The sequence below is a fragment of the Neodiprion fabricii genome, chromosome 1, assembly GCF_021155785.1.
Source record: "Neodiprion fabricii isolate iyNeoFabr1 chromosome 1, iyNeoFabr1.1, whole genome shotgun sequence".
NCBI lineage: Eukaryota > Metazoa > Arthropoda > Insecta > Hymenoptera > Diprionidae > Neodiprion > Neodiprion fabricii.
In genome coordinates this window covers 23,129,748-23,155,180 of record NC_060239.1, presented here as the reverse complement: position 1 = coordinate 23,155,180, position 25,433 = coordinate 23,129,748, and the positions used below count along the sequence as shown (strand labels likewise).

The 25,433-nt window shown below is 39.3% G+C and overlaps 1 protein-coding gene across 2 annotated transcripts in view; it reads right to left on the bottom strand.

Moving 5' to 3' along the window:
- Positions 1–15,516, bottom strand: part of LOC124180314 (serine protease 55-like) — a 123,568-nt gene extending 108,052 nt beyond the window's left edge. For both annotated transcript variants that reach the window (XM_046565707.1, XM_046565716.1), the window contains exon 1: positions 14,743–15,516. In XM_046565707.1, the coding sequence (XP_046421663.1) occupies positions 14,743–14,826 (84 nt within the window). In that variant the 5' untranslated portion in view covers positions 14,827–15,516. The remainder of the gene's footprint in view (positions 1–14,742) is intronic.
- Positions 15,517–25,433: the final 9,917 nt, after the last annotated feature.

Below are 25,433 nucleotides of genomic sequence, written 5' to 3'. Positions count from 1 at the left end.
TTTGACGCGTTCGTGAATATAAATGAAGGCAGGGGTTCGTATACTGAGATTTTAATGGCTAGTTGCCAGCTGCTTACGGTTATAATCTATACCCGGTTGCGCGGGGTGGAAGATACACGCACTGAAGCCGGCAACGTGCGTATGGGTATGTGTAACCTACGTGCGCGTACGCCATTAAGAGGTTTTCTGAATGGACGAGACTCCGGAGGATGCACGGCCCACGCCTTCGCAGACACTTTAGGGACAGGTTAATCTTAGCTTGAGTTTGGTTTAATCTTCGGGGAGCGTCGCAGGCCCTTCTATGGTCCAAACCTACGCGATGCGGCCGATCTCTTGCGACACACTTCCGGTTTGTGTGTCCGAAACGGGCCCCGACACCCAGCGACAAACCCACCTGAAAATTACACGCCATGGCCCTGACGGCCGTGACTGAGTAGCTCGGGGCCGCTACGTGGACAAAAAATGTGTACAGCTAATTAGTCTTCATCTATTAATTAGATATCGCTCGTATCTCCACGATTACGGTTCATGCGATACAACACCGATCCACGGACTATCAGCTTCGTTAACTACGACCACTTTGCATGTGATATGACTAAATTATGCTTACCCAGAGTCAGCAGGTAGATTAACACCATATTTGGAGGGAATTAGAAAAGTCTGGCACGACTACGTTTAGTGCATATCAACCGTGATGATACCGCAGCTGTGATGCAACAAAAATGGATGTTTGTATGTTATACGAATGGATGCTCATATTATTCCAGTCGAAGTTCAGGAATCGGATATTTTTTGCTTCGTACTTAAGACGGTATGTCAATGATTGTAAGATCGGAATCGTTATCGTATATATTTCCAGGAGTTTCGGTAAAACGATCTTCGATTGAAGCAGGAATGCAGTTACTGGATTTACAGAAGTATGATACGCGGTTCTCCGAGAAAATAAGAAAAAAAAAAATCAGTACCGGTCATAGCTTCGTTTGTAGTAAAGATCGTCACATACGTGAGCAGCAGTACTTGATACCCACGATTCCCATGACACGAGTCACCATAAACAGTATTAGGGAGTGGGGTCTTTGTATAATTCCAAGAAATTCTTCATACTTACTTCCATGAAAACTCATATCACAAATCACAAAATTTACTGTACCGAATAAGAAGTAATTATGGCACAAATTTTGGAGTAATGAGAATATAAACACCACTTGAAGGAAATTGTATAATTAGAAGTGAGAATAGAAATAATATGAAATTCGTTGAAAGTTCTGCTGAAAGTCTTGATAAAAGTGAATATCATGCAACATTGGGAGATAAACGAGGTAAGAGCGTTACAAGTGAGAAACTTGAAGTACAACTGAAATACGAGCAACAATAAAACGCAAAATCATGCAGTGGAATCTTCGTCCATCTCATCATCCAACAAATTCAAATTTGATATAATTATACGTGTACTAAAAAGACTCGTACGTGGATTCGAAGATGCCACCACGTGTGAGCAATGACGTAACAAGCGTTGTGGCTATTTGTAGCCGTTTCGTGAATTTCGCGAAAGAATCGAGGGGATCGGATGTTTAATAGAAAACATGTGTTTCAATCGTTCATTCGCATATTATTCGTGGTCCAACGAATACACTCCGATTGTATATTGATTATACTATAGGTTATATCCATAGCTTGTCCTCTCAGCATAAGTCTCAACGATGAATTGGTTCAGTTTCGCACGTTCGGAGATTTACATTTATTTTATATGTATATATACATATATATATAGGTATGAGTCAGTAGAGGAGCAATATTGACAATGCATTAAAAATAGAATTTTACATCATTCTCACGTTTCACGTTGCCGTGGTGGGTTCAGAGTAGTACATCCGATACCCTAACTGACCTTGCGACTGCCGATACCCGAAGGTTGCGCAATTTCAAGAAAGTATCCGTTAGCTTCCTAACATTCAGGGAAGCCAACTTGTGAAACATATTTTATCAGACGTTCGAAATCGGGATACAGAAAATCTGTCATCACCTTCCTAACCACTTAACTCCTGGAAATACATTATAAACAAAAAGAAAGCTTTAATCCTATCGCTTATTGTGCAGCGTGCCTTTTACCGACCGGAAGCACAGGGATCAATTTTGTCATCGGCAGGTGACACTGGACACTGCAGAGCAGAATACACAACTTCTGTTCTTACCGCATCTTGCTGACCATGTGTGTATGCACAAGGGTGAAGCGGTGCGTGTTGACCAGAGGCTGGAGCTAGCAGCCAGAATTACTTACTATTCATTCGAATAAGGTAAAGAAGTCCGTAAAATCAAAATTTTGTGAAACACTTTGAATGCTCGATACTATAATAGAATTATGAGGATAAAACTGAACTGCATTTTTCTATTTCCAAAAAGTTTAACACGTTTGATTGCCAACTCTGCACTGAGAAAAAAAAGTTATTGGATTCAATAAATCATAATTGATCCAAATAATCCATGCGTTTGTAATAGTCCTGACAGCACACTTATTCAAAGCGACAATTTATGTAGTTTTCAATTCAAAACATCCGTATTCAAGTCCAATGAAAAATAATTTAAATGGATTAAACAGAGATTGAGCGACATAACTCACCGAGTTGCTCTTCTGGTTTGATATGTTTATCCAGACGCTGCATGCTTCATGACAAACAAATTGTCCCTTCACTCAAATAATGTTTACAACGACCAATGGGATATTCTTCCGATGAAAGAAGATATGGCATTGTACAGAAAAAACTGATATCACAGCAACTAAACCTGTATTTGGATTAAAAATATATTTAAATAATTCAATGATTCCTTTAGTAGTATTTGAGTATTATGGATATATCAACGTAGTGTAAGCATCGCTCGGTTACAAATTTACAATATTTTTTTCACGACGAAATACTATTGTTATTAAATGCCAACAAGCGAGTGTAGTAGCGTCACTTCAAAATAGGTTTGGGGAAACATGGATGGATCAAAACCGTAACGCAACATATCGCATCACACATAGTCGGCAGATTAAGAGTAATGCGAATGATTCGAGTATATGAACATCCTTGAAGCTACTTTTCAAGCGGGAAAGCTTGCCCTCTGGTGACCGAAATTGGTACTATTTCGAATGAATTATCATTTTGATTGAAAACCGTGAAACATGCACATAAAATAATCAGAAGATTAGCGAATCAACAAAAATTTTATTTCAGTGAAATAATGTTCATTTCGTAGAAATAACGATTCATTTATTGCAAGCGCGTATGCAATGGTATCGAGCGTTCTTGAAATCAATTTCAAGTGTATGTTTGCTATTTTCGACTACACGCGATTGTTTGAAACTGAGGAAAGTCATATTTCATTGCATTAGTCAATAACTTGAATTGCATGTGGTACATACAGCAACTCAATAACTATTTCTTGGTTCCACTCAATCATATCCTCATTTTCTTGGATGAAATTTTTTTTGTTTGAAGTAGCTTATATTATCTGACGAACAGAATAATTTTCGTAAATGAATATCAAGACCTGTATTGTGAAAAAAATTCTTTTTTCAACATATTACACGTTTCTGTGATCAGAGTTATTATTGATTATGTCGGACAAACATCACATTGAGACGAATATACTATCTGGCAATATTGTGGATATTTTAGCAAGCGTGGGATTATTATTTCCAATCTCTCCGTACTTTTGAATCGATATGTTCAGCGGTTAAAATACTATTCTTTCACGAATTAAATGAGGCTTGTTGATTCAAGCGAAGTTGTCGTTCCGAAATATCCAGTTTAATACTATGAAATAAATACGTACTTGCATTCAAATCGATGCATCAATATCTTTGTTTCAACTAAAAAGTGGTTGTTCCGAATGATAAATTATCGAACCAAATAAACTAAAATCAAGAACATTAGTTGTTTGGTTCGATGACTTTTTTTCCTCAGTGTGGCTGCTAGTTTGAGCTTCATTGCGCGATGCATGGATACGAAAGCAGTTTGGTAGCGGAAATGAAGCTAGGTCACTATGAACGGACAGTTCAATGCAATTAGAACTTGGGATTAGAAGATGAAGATGTCAATCTTACGTCGCCTTATCAGCCGTCTGGCTCGTTCGCTTGAACCGTCTACTGTTGACTCGTTAGTTTGCTCGCAATGTGCAAACGATTCGAGCTAGACATTCAACACCTCGTTCGTTCGGAGCTGCGATATTAATTCGTTTGAATTATAATTGATGGTAATTATGTTTGTATCGTAGGTCGCGGACGATCCGACAACATGATACGTCCTGTGAGATGTTGAGTAGCTGATGCGGAATCAGGTCGAATTAACTATGGTCATGTTTAACCGTGATTTTTTTATCACCACCATGCACTCCGTTTGGATCAATGTATTAGACGAGTTATTGGGTTCTATTAGGTCCATTCATCGTTGATATCGCATGTCTTAATACTTAACTTTAAACAAGCGACTGCTGCACCGGAGAGTGTCGGGCGACATAAATTTATAGAAACACGTTTTGAAGTCGACGACCACCGAACCACTCGACTGAAAGCACGCTACCGCATATAGATTCTAAACAGATAATAACAACACTCGTTCATGCACTTTGCTTGATTTCAACCATGTGCAACCATCCTTCGAACAGAGTTGAAGAGAAACTGATGTTCAAACGTTGAGCAATCGAAGTGGAAATCCCAAAGGGTCTTCGGTTGTTATTTTACCAACGCTTTCGATTAATAATGAGTATTAGTTGTACACCTGCGCACTTGACGTTCGACAGAGCTGGAATCTCTTGATTTACACTTGAACATTTTTAGCCTAGGAGAAAAAAGTCAATATTTTGGTGTTAATAATTTCCTTGATTACATCTTCCATAGAAATACTTTTACTTTGTACTCACATTGGTATATTCGGTCGTTCTCATTAATCAGAAGCGATGCGACTTACAAGGAGTAGAAAAACAAGCATCGCTGTAGGATTTTTACTTCGGAAAACTATGATACCTTATTTGACTGGGTTGTGTGTTACGTTGTATGTTATGTTACGCGCAAACGTTCCATAATTACGCGACGACAACTTGATACTCGAGGTCTTTCCCGTGTCTACTATTAATAAATGAATTAAACACGTATAATTTCAGCGTTGACCAAAGAAGTAGACACATACGCAAAGCCGTATGTACCGTGTAACCCTGTTTTACTTCCGCCCACGCGAGTTTCTGTAATAGTCTTATAATGTAATCGTTATCGGCAGAGTGTCAATAAATACGAATTTAATAACGCAGAAATGAATTTCCGGTCGTCTTGTGTGGCCATGCAGGGAAGAAGATAGCGTCGCATCCAAGACGGTAAGACAAAGCAGCGCATGAGAGAGAGAGAGAGAGAGCTTCTTAAGTCCGAGTAAGCATGGCAGGATAGGATGAGAGAAAATGGAGTGTCTCGGTACACAAGCACATTTCTGAAATATAATATATACGTATATAAATAAAATATTTATATGTACGGAAAGACGCGCAACCTTCGAGGAGACAAGACGTAACACGTGTTGACCGCCCTGGGGTGTATTGTACAGTGCATCGTGATTTACTGCTCGACGACAGCTAGCCCAGCATGCATGGATATCTCCTGCAGGCCATGTCGACGTTCCGTTGAACCGTCGACGACAACCTTTTCGATTCTCTCTTCAAAGAGAGATTACACACGTGCCTGAGTGGCTAATCCTACGGCTTTGCATGATCCGCACCGGGCGAGACGTCTGCACCTACTAAAGGAGAGACATAGAGTAAAAAAAGAGGATTCTATTTATTCGAGGTGCAGGAAGTGCAACGGTATATTCAAGAGCTCGTGTACATATATAATGTAAAAATGAGAACTGGTTTTCCGGGGACCTTTTTTTCGGGTAAAATCTCGAAGAGACGCTCCGGTCGATTTGTACTGGTCGTGGAGCTGTGAGACTCCGAAAAGGAATTGGTTCGATTCACTCCACGGGTAGAAGAGAAATATGAAATGTTTTGTACAGAAGAAGCGGAGGACGTCAGAAATGCGCGAAGTTGAATCGTATCGTGGATAAAATCATCCATCCCATACGAACACCCGGGATTGCTGTTGCTGGAGAGATGAGCGCAGCATTCTTCAGACAACTTTTTGTCAACCCAACCGCTTACTTCCTGTCTGCTACAGGGAACGCCCTGCAATCTCGTGTGATATTTCCTCTGATATTGATCGAAAAAACCAGCTAACGAAATCAATTCTTCGGTCGGTATTTATCAACTAATTACTGTCATTAACTTCGTCGTTCGTTTCTTGGGAATATTATTATTTATTATCCGGTTGTAATTCTTTTTCGCGGGTTTTCCACACGGACTTGTTACTTACGGGCACTTTGAATGGGGTAAAATAGATCATGAAAGCAAATGGTCGTATAGACCACAGTAATAGCGACTGAGCGAATGGATAGATTAGAGGCAAAATTTAAAGTCAAGCCTGAATATTTTTTGGAAAAATCAGGGCCTTAAGCAGTGAAGCCATCGATCATTCAAATCGGAAATTTAAGAGTCGAACTAGCAATTTGAAATATGGATTGATTAAAGACCAATCGATAAATGCAATACCTTAATCGAAACCCTGCAACACCACGTTACTGATTTATCAACAAATTAACGAATTTATTTATCAACAAATTAACGGGAAACTACAGTATGCAATACCTAACATATCTCTGCATATGTATAAATTAATCGGATGATTAGTTTCAGAATATGATTCGGCATTAGGTAATTTTGATTATCTTCTAAATTTTGCATCCGATGAAAAATGTTTCTCTTTGACCACACGTTTTGGTGCTAAATACGTAAATGATAAGTTTTGTTGAAAATTAATAGAAACTACTTCAATCAGCGATAATTCTTGACAGTTTGAGTTTTAACATATCGATCAATGTCGATTATAACACTATATCCAAATTCAATAAACTCTTTCAATCCCATACTCAAACCAATTTGGGTAAATTGGTTCAATAATCACACTGTTTCACATGCATTTATCGATATTTTACAAATAAGCTGCGTCCCAAAGGTATCGTTGCAAAACTGGTTACGTAATTGACTTACAATTAGTAGCAATAGCATGCGAGGCTCAACTTCAGGTTGAAATATTTATCATATCACTGGTAAGACAGATTCGTGATTAGTCCACTTAATTAAATTGATAAACGGTGTAGATTACTGATGTAATGTATAAAAAGATCGAGTGAAAGTTTCCCGATTTCCCAAAAATTCCGAAAAATGCATGAGAATCTATTGGTAATGGAATACCGAATGTATCGTGACTACATGTCCTTAAGATGAGCTCAAAATCGAAGCTATGTCTCTAAAATTTCCGAATAATCAGTACATGATAAATCTTTCACATATCGAGTGATTAAATGTAGTTTACGAACTTGTTCCACATCCGAAGAGCCCTCGGGCAAATCGCGTTTCCGTAGGCTTTCAATCCAGCTTGTAATTGCTCGTTTATAAATTGAGGGAAAAAGAAAGGTACGTGGTATTCGGCCTCGACTAATTTATGAAAATTAATATCAAGTCACAAATTCGTTAATTACTTGTTAACGTATACCGCAATCACTCGCCCACGAAGAGATAGCTGTGCACAGCTTGCACAGCGGCAATACCAGTCGGACATTTAATGCACTTGCCTTGCCGCATGCGTGGGTATGTGCCACAAGGTCTGTCGCACCCAGCTGTAGGTATACCTAGGTATATACCTACCTATAAGAAGACGGCCCACAGGTTGAAGCCCGTAAAAATTCGTTACTAAATAACATCGCGGGAATAAAATTAAGAGGGATTTACTTTCCACTGTCACATATCGCCTGCTTGCCATGCAGCGATTGAACGATGCTTCGATCGAATGACAAGCAGCTTGAGGAAATGCAGGTGTCTACTATGGACGGAATTGAAATTAGATGTCGTCGAATTCGCTGGCTAATTGTCAGCGGCATTCCCGAGTTGGCAGAGAATGGCAACACGCGGATCCCAAGGACTACATCTCCAGCCTACTAATCGTCACCGTGACCCCGGTTAGCAGGCCATTTCTCAGAGCGGATGTGGGCATGTTTCGCGTCTGAGATGCGAAGTCAGGTGCTGCTGCTGGCTTTTTCGACTTAATTAACTCAAGAAACGAGTCTCTGTGTCTAACAGCTTTGCTCCTGATCTTCGTGCCCCAGAACTCCGAGTAACAAATTTACCTCGCACAGCGGCAAGTCGGTCTCGGTTGTTGGCTAAATTATCACGCCCGTAAATCTAACGGTGGGAAGCATTAGCGGGTCATTTTTCGGGCGAAACAAGAAACCGTGGGTCCAAATTTTCGTCCTATTAGTTCTAAGCCGGATGCTAAAGGAGCATGGGTCAATTTTCATTGTTTTCTAACGCGGGTTCATGGATTGGGGAAAATGTTTCGCAGAAAATACAATCAAATTCTGATTCACCAACAAACTGACGAAATTCGAACGCTCAACTGTGATTCGATAGGGTTAAATATTTAGGTTCGATACAAACCGAACTAGGTTCAATTGGAATGGTTAGCCAGAGAAGAATAAAAACTTGGACCATATTTTTATACGCATTCTAGGATACGTGATTCCGTGCGTTGTTAAAATACATACACAGAAACTCTCAGAAATATTAAAACGCGTATTTTTTCCATTAATGTTTAACGTGTGTAATCCAACGACTCTTTTCGCACCGGTAAAGAAAAACGGTTGAATTCAATTAACATCACGTTGCAAAGTAGCTTCGTACATGTTGTTCGAAGATTTGTTATTAATATTTAATATGACGTCAGAAATATACGGATAAGGTGACGCGGATTCAAAGCAGTACTTTTATTTATGTTCCCATAATTTTCCAATACGAAAATTGGCCGTATAATGTTTATTTGTAATTCTCTTGAGATAAATATTGCCTTTGTAAATCCCCCAGTAACAAAATTTGGGGTAAAAATGGTACAATTAACACAACACCAGATAGTCATCAGTTTAATCCTCTACCAATTAATGCCTGATATAAAATACCACGGAACAATTATTCAGTTCCTTATACAAGCTTGTTTATTTACGAACGATTTAAGCCATATTTATAGATTATTATGGGATAATGCAATGCTCAGCATGGTAATAAATTCTTCACACACACACACGCGCCTGTGTGTGTTTGACATTTATATTTATTTTGTTACCTCACCAACGTAACACGAATAACGCGAAGCACCTGGAATAGGAAATCCTCCTCGTAATCGGAAGTGTTTTTCCGGTGGGACGGATCGCGGGTATAAAATTTTTTCATCGTATAATTTATGTTGCGAGATAAAGGAGGATGATGGTATTTAGTCGAGAGAAATGTAGTGCGACAAGTCCGCGTCCATCTTAGACACAACAAACAATAAACAGCCTAAATATAACGCGTCACTGGCTCCGTGTGTGCGACACGAAATCTTCGTTTCATCAGTCACACACGGAGGCCTTGCCGTATGGTTCGACGCACGGTCCGGTGTTGGTTGGGATGGCTTTTAAAAGGCGTCGACTTAAGAGGTCGTTTTTCTCATCCTCGTATCAATTTTCTTTTCATTCGATGCTCCTAGCGGCTAATAGCTTCGCACTCCTCGATCCAGATGCATCCGTGTTATACCTACGTCCAGAGTGACGTTGCTCTTTCTTATAACCAAAAAAATTGAGAGAGAGAGAATAGAAAAGATCCTGACCACGATCCAAACTGATATTCGAATGTACTCATTATACGGAAAGGAAGTTGTGAAACTTAGCAGGCTGAGTGACCGACTGCGCATGCGCAAGATAATTGAATTCTATTGGTCAGCGAGGTCGTACCGGAGCGATATTTTCGTCTGCAACACAGGGGAGCCAATCCACTCGAAACCGGGCATGAAATATCAAACTCTACCGTGTTGGGTGATGAATTGAAATGATGTTGTTTATACACGTATGAACACTCGTAGCAGTCATTAGTTATCAGTCTTAAGAAAATTCGCATCACGTGATACATAACACGAATAACATCCATAAGCCACGTTTGACATCTTAAGTTTCAGTATATGAGAAGGCGGCTGAAAAAATGGATAAATTTTGGGAGTTCATGGGAGTTCATATCTCGACGACCAATTATTTTATTCGATTGGAGCTAATCTTATTCAAAAGCATGTAACATCAAATTTTATTTACATGTTCTCTTTTATTACAACCAATTAATAGGAAATGAGATGTTGCGCGGTGTCTGCAATGCTTCAAACCCCCACATCAATCCCACCGATTTGCTTCAAACTTCGAGACAGTATTTTTAGATGGTTCACCCTCTTTGCCGCGATCCCACGTTTTTTTAGGAAAATAAGATCTTTGAAGTTTTAATTAGTTTTTTCAACCGAAATTAACGATTTTTTTATTTCCTGAAAAAAAAGACTGGACTATCGCAAAGAGACTAAACTTTCCAAAAATACTGCCTCCAAATTGAAGAACATCGGTTAAGCCATTTCTGAAATATCACGGGCACCGCCAAACATGTCACCTGTCAATAACAAAGTTTTTTACTAATTGATTCTAGTAGAAGAAAAATATGTTCATACGTAACATTCTCTGGAATAAAATAAACCCCAATCCAATGAAATAATTAATTTCAATGATACAAATTCCCCAAATTCACCCACTTTTCAATTCACCAATCTACATGAAAATCCGATAAAGCTAGCGCCTGCGCAGTCAAACGCTCGCTCTGCTAAATTTCACCGTTTCCTGTTGGTACAGCTATCTAACAACTTCGGACAACCTGCACGTACTGCAGGTTATCCTTAGGATCACGAAAGTCTTCCGGAAACTTTATAGAGAGTCACGTGTCCCTAAACAACGAGATAACAAGCTCGGGTTACCGAAAACGGACCCGCTCCGCCACCCTAAGCCCAAAATCCTTCCGCGCTGAAAGAGATAAACCGAGGGGGACGGAAACTGAATAGGTAAATATTTGTCTTATCCAAATATAAACCGAGATTTACAAAAGTCCTCGATGGAGCTGTTGAGCCGTATTTATTCCAGGCTCACGCACACACCCCTCGATATATTTGCGCTCTCTCTATTTACGTTAGTCCACCGCACGCATCCACCCTTTAGAAAATTTGTGTCTTCTGTGTTGGGCCCGAAATGTTCGAATTACCAAAAGTCTAAGATTTCGAATAATTCTTATCGTTCGGTTCAAATTTGCGCAAGTCATCGAAACGATTCACTCTGGAAACTTTCTGAAAATCATCATCTTCGGGAATTTTGATCCTGACCCCCTTCAGATTTCGGGACAAGGATGATTCGCGCTTGAAGAAAGTTTCGCGGTCTTATCCCCGCAGCAGACTCGGTCGTCTAGCCAAAGATCTTATCAGCGGAACGAGTTCAGTTCTGCGGGTGGTATATACCGCAGGGACATCGGAGATGCCTCGTTGCTCCATCGGCGGCTGCAGGATCTGTTGGCCCTGCAGCCTCTCCAGCTGCACCGCATCGCTTCTTACCGGGGAACAAATGATGCCCAAGCCGAAGCGTCGTGCCTCAGTTTGGTTTCTAAACAGTTAAGAAGAGCGCGGGTCTCCGAGGAAGCTTTCTGTCCGGTAAACTAAGGGGCCAATTTAAATCTCAGACAGAGCGTCCGGAGTCGACCTCCCGCAAGCTTTGTTTGTCTGGCTATGGCTTGATTCTATAACGAAGAGAAACGTGGCCTTTGTTTTACTTCTCCTATTCCCATGCTTTTTTTTTTTTTTTTTGTCTTTTCTTTTTCGTCAACTGCGGATGACTGACTGACTGACTGACTGACTGACTAGCTGACACTAAACCGTCTCCTTCGGTAATGCTAATAGGCCAGGGACACAGTTGGATGAAGCCTCTTAAGAGCCTGACAATCCTTCCATTTATGACATTTCACAATATGTATACCCATTTATTACCAAACTATAAGGTATTCCAAGTAGTTTGTCTTTCGGTTCCGGTATGTATATTAGGGTAAGTCAGTGTGTGTTCGATCACTTCAGAAAATTCAGAGTGATGTATATTAAGTCATATGGTGCAATCAACTGAAATCATTGGCTAGTATGATTTATTAGAATTATAATCGGCTGAATAATCAACCATTCTCTAATTCTACCACTTGTTTTCTGTGACCTCGTGTATTTTTTTTTTTAAATACGGCCATTCTGAGCAACTGTCGAAAAAAACTTGGTACGAATTGTGTTAGATTTTTTTATTTTACTCTTTCGGGAATGTTATATTTTTATCAAGAAAAATATACCTTAAAAAACTATCACGCGCAGCAAATAAATGAAAAATAAATATGACAAAAAACAGCGTTTCCTGAAAATTTATTAAATAATGTTTTGTTTAAGCAGTTTATTGATAACTTTTTGACATTATTATCATTCACGTTAAATTTTCATATCACCTTTCTTGTGGTTGATTTGTTTTTATTTTTTTTCATTTTTATTTTATCATAAATTATTCAATACTGTCCACGAGACTCACTTTTGATTGAGAATGCATAGCCAATATGTACATCCTTAAAAGTCTGAGTTAATTAACAGAAAGTTTATTCAACTAGTGCCGCATATTGGCGAAGTTTCAAATAATTCCGTGACATAAGTAAAAAGAAATCGCTGAGTTTACAAAGAATGCGTACTTCAATTAAAAATACCAATAAAGTAAATTTAATTTGATACCATTATTGCGGGCCGCACGTTTTGAGGAATTCTTCAGTAAGAACATTTCAGTATTGAGATAAAGTTGCATCATTCGATTTCCCCGAAATTGTCTTGCTGATAAGACGACGTATTTACAAGTAGCAATATGTATAATTAGCTACAATCATACTTTCAGCGACAAACAAATGATAACAAAATATACTCTACAAACTCATGTCACGAAACGGCTGCTCAATTAATTACTTAGCTATAAATCAGTAACCAACGATTGTAAAAATTCTCGCAAAGCATTGGAAATTATTCTTAACTTTTTGGATTACTCTTCTGTGACACTGTCTGTTACCATGTATTCGGATTTTGGTTGTGATTTCCGCAAACATTTACGAACAAAGGGTTAAAATTGTAAAATGATTTCGGAAAGTCTCCTAAAATAATGTAGTCGTTATTTGTACCAAGAACATAAAGAGCTTAGCTATATTTTTTGCGTTATAATTTATTTGTCGCCAAACGCAATTTTTGCAGTATTTTTATATCTTGTCTGTTTGCATAAGTATGGGAGGATATGCATTTCAAAGCTGGAAAATGATACCAATTAGTTAATTTGTTTGTCTACAGTCTGGACTGAATGTCTATTCACGGTGCAGACTGTAGTAAAAAGCGACTTTTGTTTGCCCGTGAACCTAGACTAATTGCAGTGTTGAATCTATTGACAATAGAAAAAAATCCTCCAGGACAAACTAACCATCAAATACTCTTGCAATAGTTCACGATGCTCTTTTCGGTCCATCGTGGAACGCTTAATAACAGTGCTTCCGGAGAAAAGCAAGTTCGTAATTTCGAAATTACATGTTTTCAGAAGCACCTCCAATCCTAATCGATTCATTTGTGCTTATTCCTTTGAAGAATAAACACATAACATTAGTGGATTTGCTCGTGTTTAATGAAATGTTTTCCTTCTGGGAGATTTTCAAGTTTCATTGTATATACTTAAAGATAAATTTGTATATTTACAAATGAATTTGCCCAAATAAATTTGTTTTTTATTTGAATCAATTATATATTTTGGGGATTCATAGAGTCCTAATTATTTAATGATCCTGATACGATATTCACTTGTTGTTCGTGAAAATAAAATTGATAACAATTGAAGAAAATCAGGGAGAACAAGGAGATTTATTTACTATAAACATGCAAACTTCGCTTTCAGGATCGGTAGAAGATTCATTCGTTACGTTATTGTTCAAGTAAAGTTGTCTTACAATTAATTAATCGATGGCCATATCTTGCAAATATTTTCGTAATACTTTTGATTCTAACAGCAAACTGATTCTAATCTAATAAAACTTTATATTCTACGAAAAAATTAAAAAGACGCCCATATCGATAGCAAGAAATGTTAGTAATTTTTGATAAGACATCGTTATGAAAAAGTTCCTCTGTTCGCAAAGTTATGCTTTAAAACTTGATGTCTTCTACGGCGAATCGACAAATCGCTGAATTTTCAAAGCGGTGCAAAATTCAAGGAATTCATAGGTATCTGGAAAATGGTTGTCATCTTGGCCCGATGATTTCTATGTCGGACTTGGATTAAGCACCCCTGAAAATTCCAGGAGCACAAGATACGCTTTCGCTAAGTGATTGTTCAAGCTGCATCACTAATGATATATCGTTTTCGCATTCGGCCGACTGAATCGTGGGCTAAGTAAGCAGAGGTCACCATGGCAATAAATGTCGTGGTTACGAAGTTTTATCTGTGTCGTTGAATGAATAACAATGATTTCACCCGAATCGTGACGCAATTGAACAAAAATGATATCCAAGAGTTACGCCTTCTTCTCCTTGGCTGGCGCGGTCGTAAATCGCTAAACGACACCCAAAACACCTTCCCGAATATTTAGGCATGACGCATCTTTTCATTGCCTGGCTAATCAAATGTGCCAAACGATGTAAAAATCTATCTTTTCGCTGGTGTGTCAAGTCGCGACAAAACGATACTTTTCGCAACTACTCACCGTCTGGTTGTTACCAATGACGACGTTTATCAATGCCAGAAAAAGGCCATAACGGATGACCGCCGCATGGCCGTTGCAGGTCATCTTCGTTTCGGTGATTCCAGGTGTGGCTCTGCTCGATTCACGCGTGACGATTCTTATCAGGATCGGTTGAGGCACACCATCATCACACGTCAAACTATAAGTACACTTGAAAAGGGTTCACGAGTAGACCTTCATCGTCGAACACTTTTCTACTCGTGATTGAACTGTCTGATCATGTGTTTGTTCAAGAACGAAGGCGATAGTGTGGCGTTCACGTGTTTCGAAGGAAGTCAATGTTCCGATCATCGTATAACAATTGCACCAGCAGCTTTTCACTCGTTGTCTAATTTCCGTGATCAGAATGAAAAAATACTGCAATCGTCGCTACAATCGTAACGTAAGGAAGTAAGTGAACGCGCTTTGCTAAGCAAATTCGCGTCGCTGATACTGCCTTTCACGCATCTTCACCGCAACCGCAAACTTCCCGAAACGTTATACTGCACGACACTTTTACGGATCAAGTGACACAGTCATGTATCGCTCAAAGTATCCGCATCACAACCTGCAACTTTACCACCGAGCGTCCCAATCGGTTGTACCAATTTCGCACAGCGACGACCTGGCCTCAGGTTATTGCCGAAAGTAATTCACCAGCTTCGCAAAATTTCAGATGATGTAGCTCCTACGACAATTCTAGTTATACGACCCACTCTTCCGGGCCTGATAAACCAGTACCACTCGCGCACGTGGTCATGGTACGACTGAGTGAATTGCGGGGGAAGTATCAACAGAGGCTGTTGGCTGTTGCCTCCTACCTCCTGCCTCTTGCCTCTTGCCTGTCGGCTGTTGGCTGTCGGGATGCGGCAGAGCCGGAAGAACCTCTGCCTAGGTAGGAGGGGGCAAAAACGCCAGAAATATCAACCGAATGATTCGCCTGATGAGGGGATTATCGTGGTAATAATTCATAGCCGAGAATTCGATGGCCAAAACGTCAAGATCTGTCATCGATACAATCGATCCAATACGCGACAATTCGTTGCGACACGTTAGTTAATATTTGCTATAGTGTAGATTTTTCCTCATGGCCATGATGAGCGACTCTTCCAATGTTAAATTTTCACTGCTGCGCATGGATCCGAAAGTGTTTTGCACTGTTTTTTTACGAGCCTCGTAAACACTGACTTCATTATAGTTGCTCTTTCGATGCTAATGGCTCTATCTATCTTAGCTAGGACCCTGAAGGTGGGTGGGCAAGTATTAATTTTTTGTTAAGATACGAACTCCTAAACTGGAGTGAAATATACTCGAAGCCTGATAGGTGGAGGCGTTATAAACTGTGTCAGAATTAGCATTAATCGACTACACGGGCCATTAATATCTTCTCACGTAATTCGAGTCCACGGCATGATATATTCAATTGTCTGTTTTTATCATAACTTTAGTAAGTTTCGTTCGCGTAAAGAAAGCCGAAAGAAAGCGTGCAAAATTCATGCCCTACTTTTGATAACTTATCACATACCGTTCAGATAACGTATAACGAATTGGTCCGCTATGCTCTTTAAAAAGTAACTCTTTTTAGCAATCTGTTCTTATCAATTTCGACTTGTATCCGTATGACGATGATGTATTGCATTGAAAATATTCAGGTCACATGTACAAGTAAACAAAGATACGGTGTTTCAACTGCGGTACTGCAGCAGACAATTTTAGTAAACCCAAAAGAAAATCCTGCGGCTAGGGAATGGTGTAATGACCATTTTGAGGACACGGTTAATGACATACGCTTACTTACCGAAACTACCATCGAAGGGCAGACGGTCGCCCACGCCCTCTCTTTCCGAAGATAACCCGAAATTACCAGTTTTTCGAGCAAATAACCTTGTTCGGTGGTGGAACCCGTGATTTTCAACGGTTAGAGCCAGTTCTCGATTTAAGAGCTACGGCGTTTAGAATCAAATCGGTTGGCCTTTCAAACTATGGAAACCATTTATATTCACAATATTGTTTTTGCAGTCGAGTTGCTATAGTGTTGTAGTATTTCTCATGGCTGCTCTTATTGCACAACATTCGTACGAATGTTTTCAAGATATTGTCCATAAAAGAATGTTCAATGTCCATGAAGAAGGATTTTGCAATATTGCACAAATATAATCATACATGAATGATAGTGAGATCAAGATCAGGTCTCGCGAAAGTTGCAGCAGTTGGTCACAAAAATTAGGTGTAGCAAGACAGCGAAGATATCACTGCAACATGAAATGCTGCCTGGGTCAGTTCTGCCTGGTTGACTGTGCAGTGTCCCTCGACCTGAACTGGGCCTCGAACGTGTTTTTTGGACATTCTGGACTGCGGATTCCAGAGTACAGGCCATCCTCAGTCGCAAATCTCGACTAGAGCCTCAAGTCGAGCAAAATTCAGCGCGTATCCAGTTCTCAGGAGACGGAGGCGCGGATGCCTGGTGTATAAATCAACGTCCTGCCTCCTCCTACGAGCCGCAGGGTGAGCTCACCGAGAAGAGAAAAGACGGCAAGGAAGACAAGAGCCCTCCCTGATCGCGAGGACTTGGGCTGCTTATGCAAATAAGCGGCAAATCAATTTATTTATATTTATTTATAGCATTCAAATGTTCGTTCATCCCGGTACAGTAGTCACTCGTCCTGGGCGCGGACCACCCGTGGAAAGGCATTGCCGGATGCTGGTTGGAGTAAGCTAAGTGAATGGGCCTGCCTGACTGCAGCTCGACGTACCCGCAATGACGTAACGTTACGACTGCTCAGTTCGGTTAGTTTGGCTAGGAAAATACCAGGCTTGACATGCCGTATTAATAATCGACTCTATCGAACGACCACGTTGCGTGCCTCTCGGTACTCCGAGTTCCACTTCGACTCTGATCTGACTGTATAGACCCAATCAACGAATCACTATCCACTTTATCACCGAGCAAAGCTATGGCCTGAAAGTCATCGTACATCGTGTCGTAGGTACCGGTATCCTACTCGCTCCGTGTCCACAGGATCAGACACATGAAGTTCCTCTATAAGCCTTTCAATAAATTCTGATAGCCTCATTGCTCGAATGGTCATCTATTTTCAGTATCCGCAGCCTTCACTGCAGGTGAAAACACGAAATGTGCGTTCAACTTGCATCTGCCATACAGCGGTTGAAGTCTCAAAATCTACACAGAAATGGAGCATAAAAATTTCAGGGATTTGGGGTAATTTATTAGGCAGATTTCGACTTCTTATTCGTATAACTGTGATCAGAGGATTATTTTAAATGTGCGTCGATATTTCTAATAAATTAGATGTATTCATTTCATGACCCCAATTTCTCATAAAAGTATTGTCATATTTTCAGTTCACTAAATCAATCCGGCAGTTTTTGATACGTAGTGAAATTTTACAGTGTAAACACCAGTTTCATCCGTTTAAACATAACACCGCATCTTGTTTTATTCATGAATTTAAGTATATCTTGAAGATGAATATACCAAGTTACTGTGTTTATTCACACTTGCGATAATTGATGCTGGTTTTTATTATATTTTTACATAGAGCAAATGACCTCTGGTTTTTTACCGTACATTTCAAGTGCCATAGAAGTGGAGGATGGATGATTGAAATGACTGCCAAGCGTACCACGATCGGAATTACGAATCAGTTATGAGTTATAGCAATGTTGCATTGGCTTCGCATACTTCGTCCATTTGCCCTGCAGTTTTTGTAAAGATTAGACATTCAAAGTTTGTAAGAAGCTTGAACACCGATGCATAAAAAAAAATTATCATTCTAGGATAGTTGTACTTTCGAAATATACTTATATATACGATGTTTATGGATCTCTGTATCATCGATATTACACTCAACTCGAATGTCCTAAGAGGATTGTTTCAGAATTTTTTAATCCGTTGGGTCGAATTATATTAGTGTTTTGTTGTAAAGTGGAACGATGTCTTCTCAGCACAAACTAAAATATTCACAGTTCATGTGATAAACTATAATGTAGAAGATCACAATAAAAAGACTTGGTGCGTTATTTGTCATCTGCAAAGCGATATTATTATGTATGGAATGCAATCTTATGTTCATTTATTTTTGAATTCCTTACGACTTTTAAAATACAAAGAACATGTCATCTAGGAATATTTGTTTTCTATCAGTTTCAGTTGGAAATACGTAGAATTATGAAAATACGAATTTACGTTGATATTGGTATTGGCAGTTTTCACATACTTCTCTTATGAAATTTTTCCCGAACCTCTTCGATTAGTCAAAAAGTAATACGATCCAAATGAAGATTGCGTGCAACAAGGTTCTTCAACTGCGAACCCTGCATCATAAGATGCTAATTTTGCCACGGGCTGGGATCGTCATAATAACGTGTTCTTCGTCGTCGATTCCCATTATTACGAAGCAACTCTTGGTTGCCAAATAGTAGCCAAAACGATATTTTTTTCTTTCCGGTGCGTCATTTTTGTTATGCTTACATGTTAATTATAACGCTGATGCAACCAAGGTGTTCACGCGATTTTCAAAATTCCATAGCGTGAGTTGCCGTTCGCCAAACTTATAAATATACGTAATACACGGTGAAAATTTCACCGAGGTTACTGTGAATTACGTTTGGCGTGCTCACGTCAAATTCAGTCACGTACTCTTTTTACATACAGTACATACAACACGCTGAATTCAGTCATACTGTACACCGAGTCGCTTGTGTAAGGGGGGAGTGACGTGAAAAATGCCACTTACCAGCTCCTTTTACGTGGATAAAAAGTTTGCCACATGCTGCGAGAGATCTCACAAAGGCCCACGTGGCCCCGGACACTGCGACGCTTATGACATGAACATATTCGACCCTTTCCTTTGACGTTAACTCTTTGCTCCTCCAGACGAAAAACGACCACCTCTCGTTTGTCACGCCATTCGAAGCTTTTCTTCATTTTAACGCCCTCGGTTTTATGGGATTGCGGTAACTTTCCAACACTATAAGTGTAACGAGGTAATTACAACCATGACCTAGGTGATGGTGACAAAACTTTTGACAGTGATCAGAAGAACAGTGGTATAGGTGAAACTAGAGGGTGAAATTTTTTCTTTGTTGTAACTTAAATACAAAAGTCTAGTTTTATATGAACGTTGCAATTGATATTTCAGAGTTTTCAGAAATTTTCGAAACTACGTAGTGTACCATGTTTGATATATTTTAACCTTGCCCTTCCCCAATCCTCAGGCAATAGAGTCAACTGCAGTTATAACTAAATTCATATAGTTAAGAACACAAATTTTCATATTACTATCACGCGGTATCAAAATTTATACGACAGAACACCGAAACTGAAACGCTGAAGCAGTATAACCTGCCAAAATTTGTTTTATACGTAACTATGAATGAGTAAAATACATAAAAATGAATGCTTATTGCGCAAGATAATCTAAGATCTGAAAAATAATGAAAGATTTTTGCTTGTTATTATTCCATTTGGTTCTTTTCCATCGGCTAAAAAATTATGATATACTTATTTAAGGAAGTGAGCTGTTACAATCGCCCACGATTATTTGAATAAATCGCAATGTTCTCGATAAAAGTGGTTAGAAAGATTAACTGGTATTCGAGTTACGATGAATGTGAATGTGGGACATAAGGCATGAATTTAGTTCCCAACTCCGCCAATAAATTGCCGGGTATACGAGCACATTCAATCTATCCCGATCGTAACAAGTGACAGCACGGTCTGAGCATTCTATTCATTGAAGAATTATGAGATGAAGGATGAGTTTAGCGAAGCGTTACTCGAATAGAAAGCAAGTTTAACAATTTTACGAGAGTATATTTTGAGCATAAAGGGGGGACCGATTTCCGATATAAATAACGGAGATAACCATCAAACGCGTAGGTCGCAGTAACACGTTCAGATTTGAACTTTGATGGCTCGGTGACATATTTTGGGCAGGATTACAAACCGATTGTCTGGCGTAGCTTCACGCTTGCCGATGAATCTCTGCACTCCAACTTTTCGACCGCAGAGATGTGGAGGCTGAGACAGCTTGCGTCCGGGTCACGAGAGAGAGATGAACCGATGAACTGCAGAGGTTCTCACGGCTGCTTCCTTCGCCTTACATTCAGCAATAACGAGGCTACAAACCCTCGGTAAATGGCTGAGAATATTTGCCGCCTCCTGTCAGCCATTCGAAACCTCCCAGTACGCTGCAGATCTGAATGAATTTGCATTCAGAAATAAACGTTTGACTCTGCACGCATCGAGGCTGCTGTCTCATTCATATTTAACGCGCTTTAAGGCGTTCACGTCCTCCACGCGAGATATTTTCTAAAGCCCAAGGGCTGCATGAAGACGAGACTCGGTCTAATGCACAACTTAAGTCACGTTACCAGACCGTTCGGACTCCGACTTGATAGATTTCTGTACCCAATCTACTTTTAGTTACTCGTAGAATGCTTGGGGGAAAAGATTCTCGAAGGCTGCATATTAAGAATGGCGGTGTTAAAATTGACCAAGATTGTCCGGCGTGGAATATTTTACAGTAACTTTAGTGCCTAATTGACATAATCGAATAGTGTCAGGTCGATGCCAAATTATAGTCTGTATCACGGATACCCACCCTACATTTTTCTTGAAGTATGTAACTGTTTAAAATAGACTGCTTTTATCAACTAAAACTTTTCCAGACTTTCCGTTATGACGAGTTAGCCAATGTATTAGAAATTTACCTGCACTGATTAAGCAGTGTATCGGTAGAATACCATTAGGTTGAAACAACTGATTTGACGGTATATTTGCGAAAACTGGCAGTCTGATAAGTTTCGCTGTTTTTCCCATAAAGGGCAGATAATTTATCGGAGCTAAGCCAATCCTCATACTTGTCGTCCATGACCGATAGGCGATATGTCCACATCGGCTTAGAAACGATAACAATTGAGGGGGCACTTCATCTTGTCAATATTTTTACAGATTCGAAATGAAAATAAAACAATGCTGCTTCAGAATTAGAAACTACTCTTCAACATGTCTTGGGCTAGAAAAACTTCAACCATTGCAGGAACCCATTAAATCACCTCACTTTACCAGGCCAAGATAGAAAACTGTGCACATATTTAGAACACCAAATGAAAATTCCGGCTTAGGATGGCTCGTCCTATCTACGTAAACTGTCAGCGATTTGTGTGAGCAAGACTCAGGCGGTTGGATGTATGCTTATAGTTTATCGTTTGATCACGGTATGTACACAGACGGTGCAACGCTCGAGATATTGGAGCAATCCATCCGATGTTCCTGATACGGTCATTGCGATGTGACTGTTGAATTGGATTTGATGATATTGACTGACGGTGGGTATAGGGATCGAGTCTGCTGTTTGCGGATGTCGTTAGCAGGTTCAAACATCGCACATCCATTTCGGGGCTGTTCAGCTGTTTAGCGATCCACTTATATTTCGTTGTTGGCTGAAATTCGGAGGCCCGTGGGAGTCGATCTTAGGTGAATATTCCCACGATGTTTCCCCCTTTTTCCGCCCTTATTTGCCGCATACAAAAGTATCCGAGCAAGGCAATTACGTTGTGTATCGAGACGGGATCATGTCATGATTTACACGCTTGACACGCATCCGACGAGAACAAGCGGACTCCTCCAAATTGGGAAGCAACGTACCGACTGGAAGCGTTCGGATCTCTCAGTACCTTCACAATGTCTCTACTTATTTTTTCGTACATTATTACCAGTAAATATGAAACTGATTTTTTTGTTTCTGCCATTTCGGAAGACATTTAAACGCTTCAAGAAAAAAGGATCAGAGGACATATGGCCAACGTAAATTCGCTTTCCGTTATGGAGGTAAATCTGGTTATACTACTTCAGTCTAGAAGTACATATTACGATCATTTATCCGTCCGGACAGAACGGCGGCCTGACGTTATTAGTGTTCAATTATGTATGACCTTAAGTACGATATGGCAAAATGTACAGTAAGCATGAAAAAAGCTGTAAGCCCGTGCGTTGGAGACGGACCATGTCGATGTCGACTCCGGGGAAGTGGTCATCGAGTTCAGGTGCATCGGTTGACCCGGAGGCCCCGACTTCTCCGCTTTAGAGGTCACCATTGCCGGAGATCTTGGTGCAGCTTGTATCCGCGTACGCAATTTATGTTACTGCTTTTCCTTATACGCTGCCGAGCGTCAAGAGAGCACGATACCTAGGTAGGTACTCTTAACGTTATACGCGATATGTGTATGTATAATGATGATTAGAGTGTGCGTATGTAGGTGCGTGCGTGCATGATAGATCGTCTGCGAGTATGCAGGAGCTACACTGAGGGCATAAGCTCTCTGGTTCACATATGGTCATGCTTCTATACCTAGTTACTGCATTTATGTATAAATAGATACAAGGGACATACCTGTACCATATGCATAGGTGGAAATCATGGCTACAATTCCTCTCTACAGAACAGGAAATTAGAATCGATGCGCTGACGTAACAACGACGTGTGAACTTGCCCACGGTATCGAATGCATGGTCATCGACAATTCTCACCGCGATCACGTAATTCTGATATCGAAAAAAGAGGTAAACTTGCCGCGCTGTGATATGTATTTGCAGTTGTGTTTCAGGAAAATGTATAAAGTTTCAGTCGTCTGTAAGGGATATAGGTACGTATATGAAATTATTATATATACGCACCATATACACAAACATCAAGGAATGCGATTTACAATTATTATTCACTCAGAAATTCCGAATGTGCGACTATTTTCAAGCACTCTTTCGTGGTACAAATATTATTTACACAATTTTTAAAATACCCGTCAGGGTCGCATTTGTATTTAAAATAATTCTTCGCGTGTTTTATTCAATAACATGACTCGTAATCCATACAGAACAGGTTTTAGCTATAATTTTTGGTACAACATGTACAAGTCGATGCATACATGTTATTCTATTCAACCCATAAACTTACTTTTCCATAATACGTGTTTATCGGTTTTTACAATTTGGATCGATATTGTATAAATAACATCCAGACATTTGCAAAAATTTCATAATTTTAATGTTTCTAACGTAACTGCATAATTTACTTTGTCAAATCTCACATGTCATTGCAGAATTCGTACTTTATGGGATTACTGAAGTTTTATCAAAGAACATAAAAAACGTAAGTATAATACGCAGTATTAAATGAAAACCGTCAATTTTCATAATACGGTGTTTCATACGGTAGGAATAAAAAATTCTAAATGTTCCCGTTCATATTGTATTCATTTGAAGACACAATCGTGTGACAAGGTATCGTATCGTAAAGGTGTAAATAAACTATGCAGGTGATATACTTACCGTACCGATGCATTTATAGTGACTAAAAAAAAAACCAGCCCCAATCTATATTCTATGCTACTCATTATGACCTTTATGTACGATTAATTTTATTATTATTGCTGTAATTTCTTCGAATCGATGATCCACGCTGTTACGATAATACATTTAAGTTGATGACATGACAGAGGTATAATCTATCACGTACACTTACTTTCACTGCACATAAAAGTACTCACATCCAGCTGAGTATTGTCAGTCATTATTTCTGGAATCACTTTCGACACGACTCACAATCATCTCTATAAAGATACATTATTATTCCTTGAAACAAACTTCAAGTTACCATTAAATCTAAGCAACAGGATTTATGGACCAAGTAAATGGGGATTCAAGAGAGTATGAGAGATCGACGAGATGTTCAATGTATGTAGGGCATTCTATGACATCTCAATCAAGGTTCTACGTCGATGTCTCAGTTTGGCTTTATAGTTTTTTGTATGAAATTACATGACGAAGAACGCAATCGCAATTTTTTCAGAATTTTTTGACCCAGCGTATCTGAAGTATGATTTAAAAAAGGGAAAGAGAACTCCTCTTTCTAAAATCTGAAATAATTCAGAAAAATCTAATGAAAGATAACAAAATTTTTGACACCTACTAGAAGATGGAGATTTCGTAACTTTAAAAGAGAATTGGTATCGGATTGCATTGTTTATAATCCAACATAAAAGCTCGTTATAATATGGCCCAGAAATATCTAGTCAGAGAGATATTATAATGTGCTTTTACGGTCATTAAGTCAAAAATGCAATGCAATAATGATAATTAATTTTGGGTGGGTTTTCGTTCAAGTTTTTATATCATACGTCAGATATGCTGAGTAGAAAAATTCTGAAAAAATTACTATTGAATTTTTTGTCATGTACTTTCGTACAAAAAATTATAAAGCCAATCTGAGACACCGACGTAAAATCTTGATCGTGATGGCATGGAAAGTCCCATGCATACTTCCGCGTATACAGTACACACTGATATTCGGATCCAAGGATTCATAACAACATTGCAAATGGTTACCATTAGTCCTAAAACAGTGACATATCGTATGATTAATTTTGGTAGTTAATGCTTTCTGTACAATTATAGTCCCTGACTGCAGGGGGGCCTTAGAATAAGTTATAGTGAGATTACATTAATTGTAGAAGTAATTGTACGGTCATTATGAAACAAAAATTTGTCACAAAAGATTGTACTAGAATTTATAACAATCTCTATACATGTACGGATATTACCTTTTATCTGAATAACGTCTCATTTTTTAAATTAAAATTGCATACCGCCG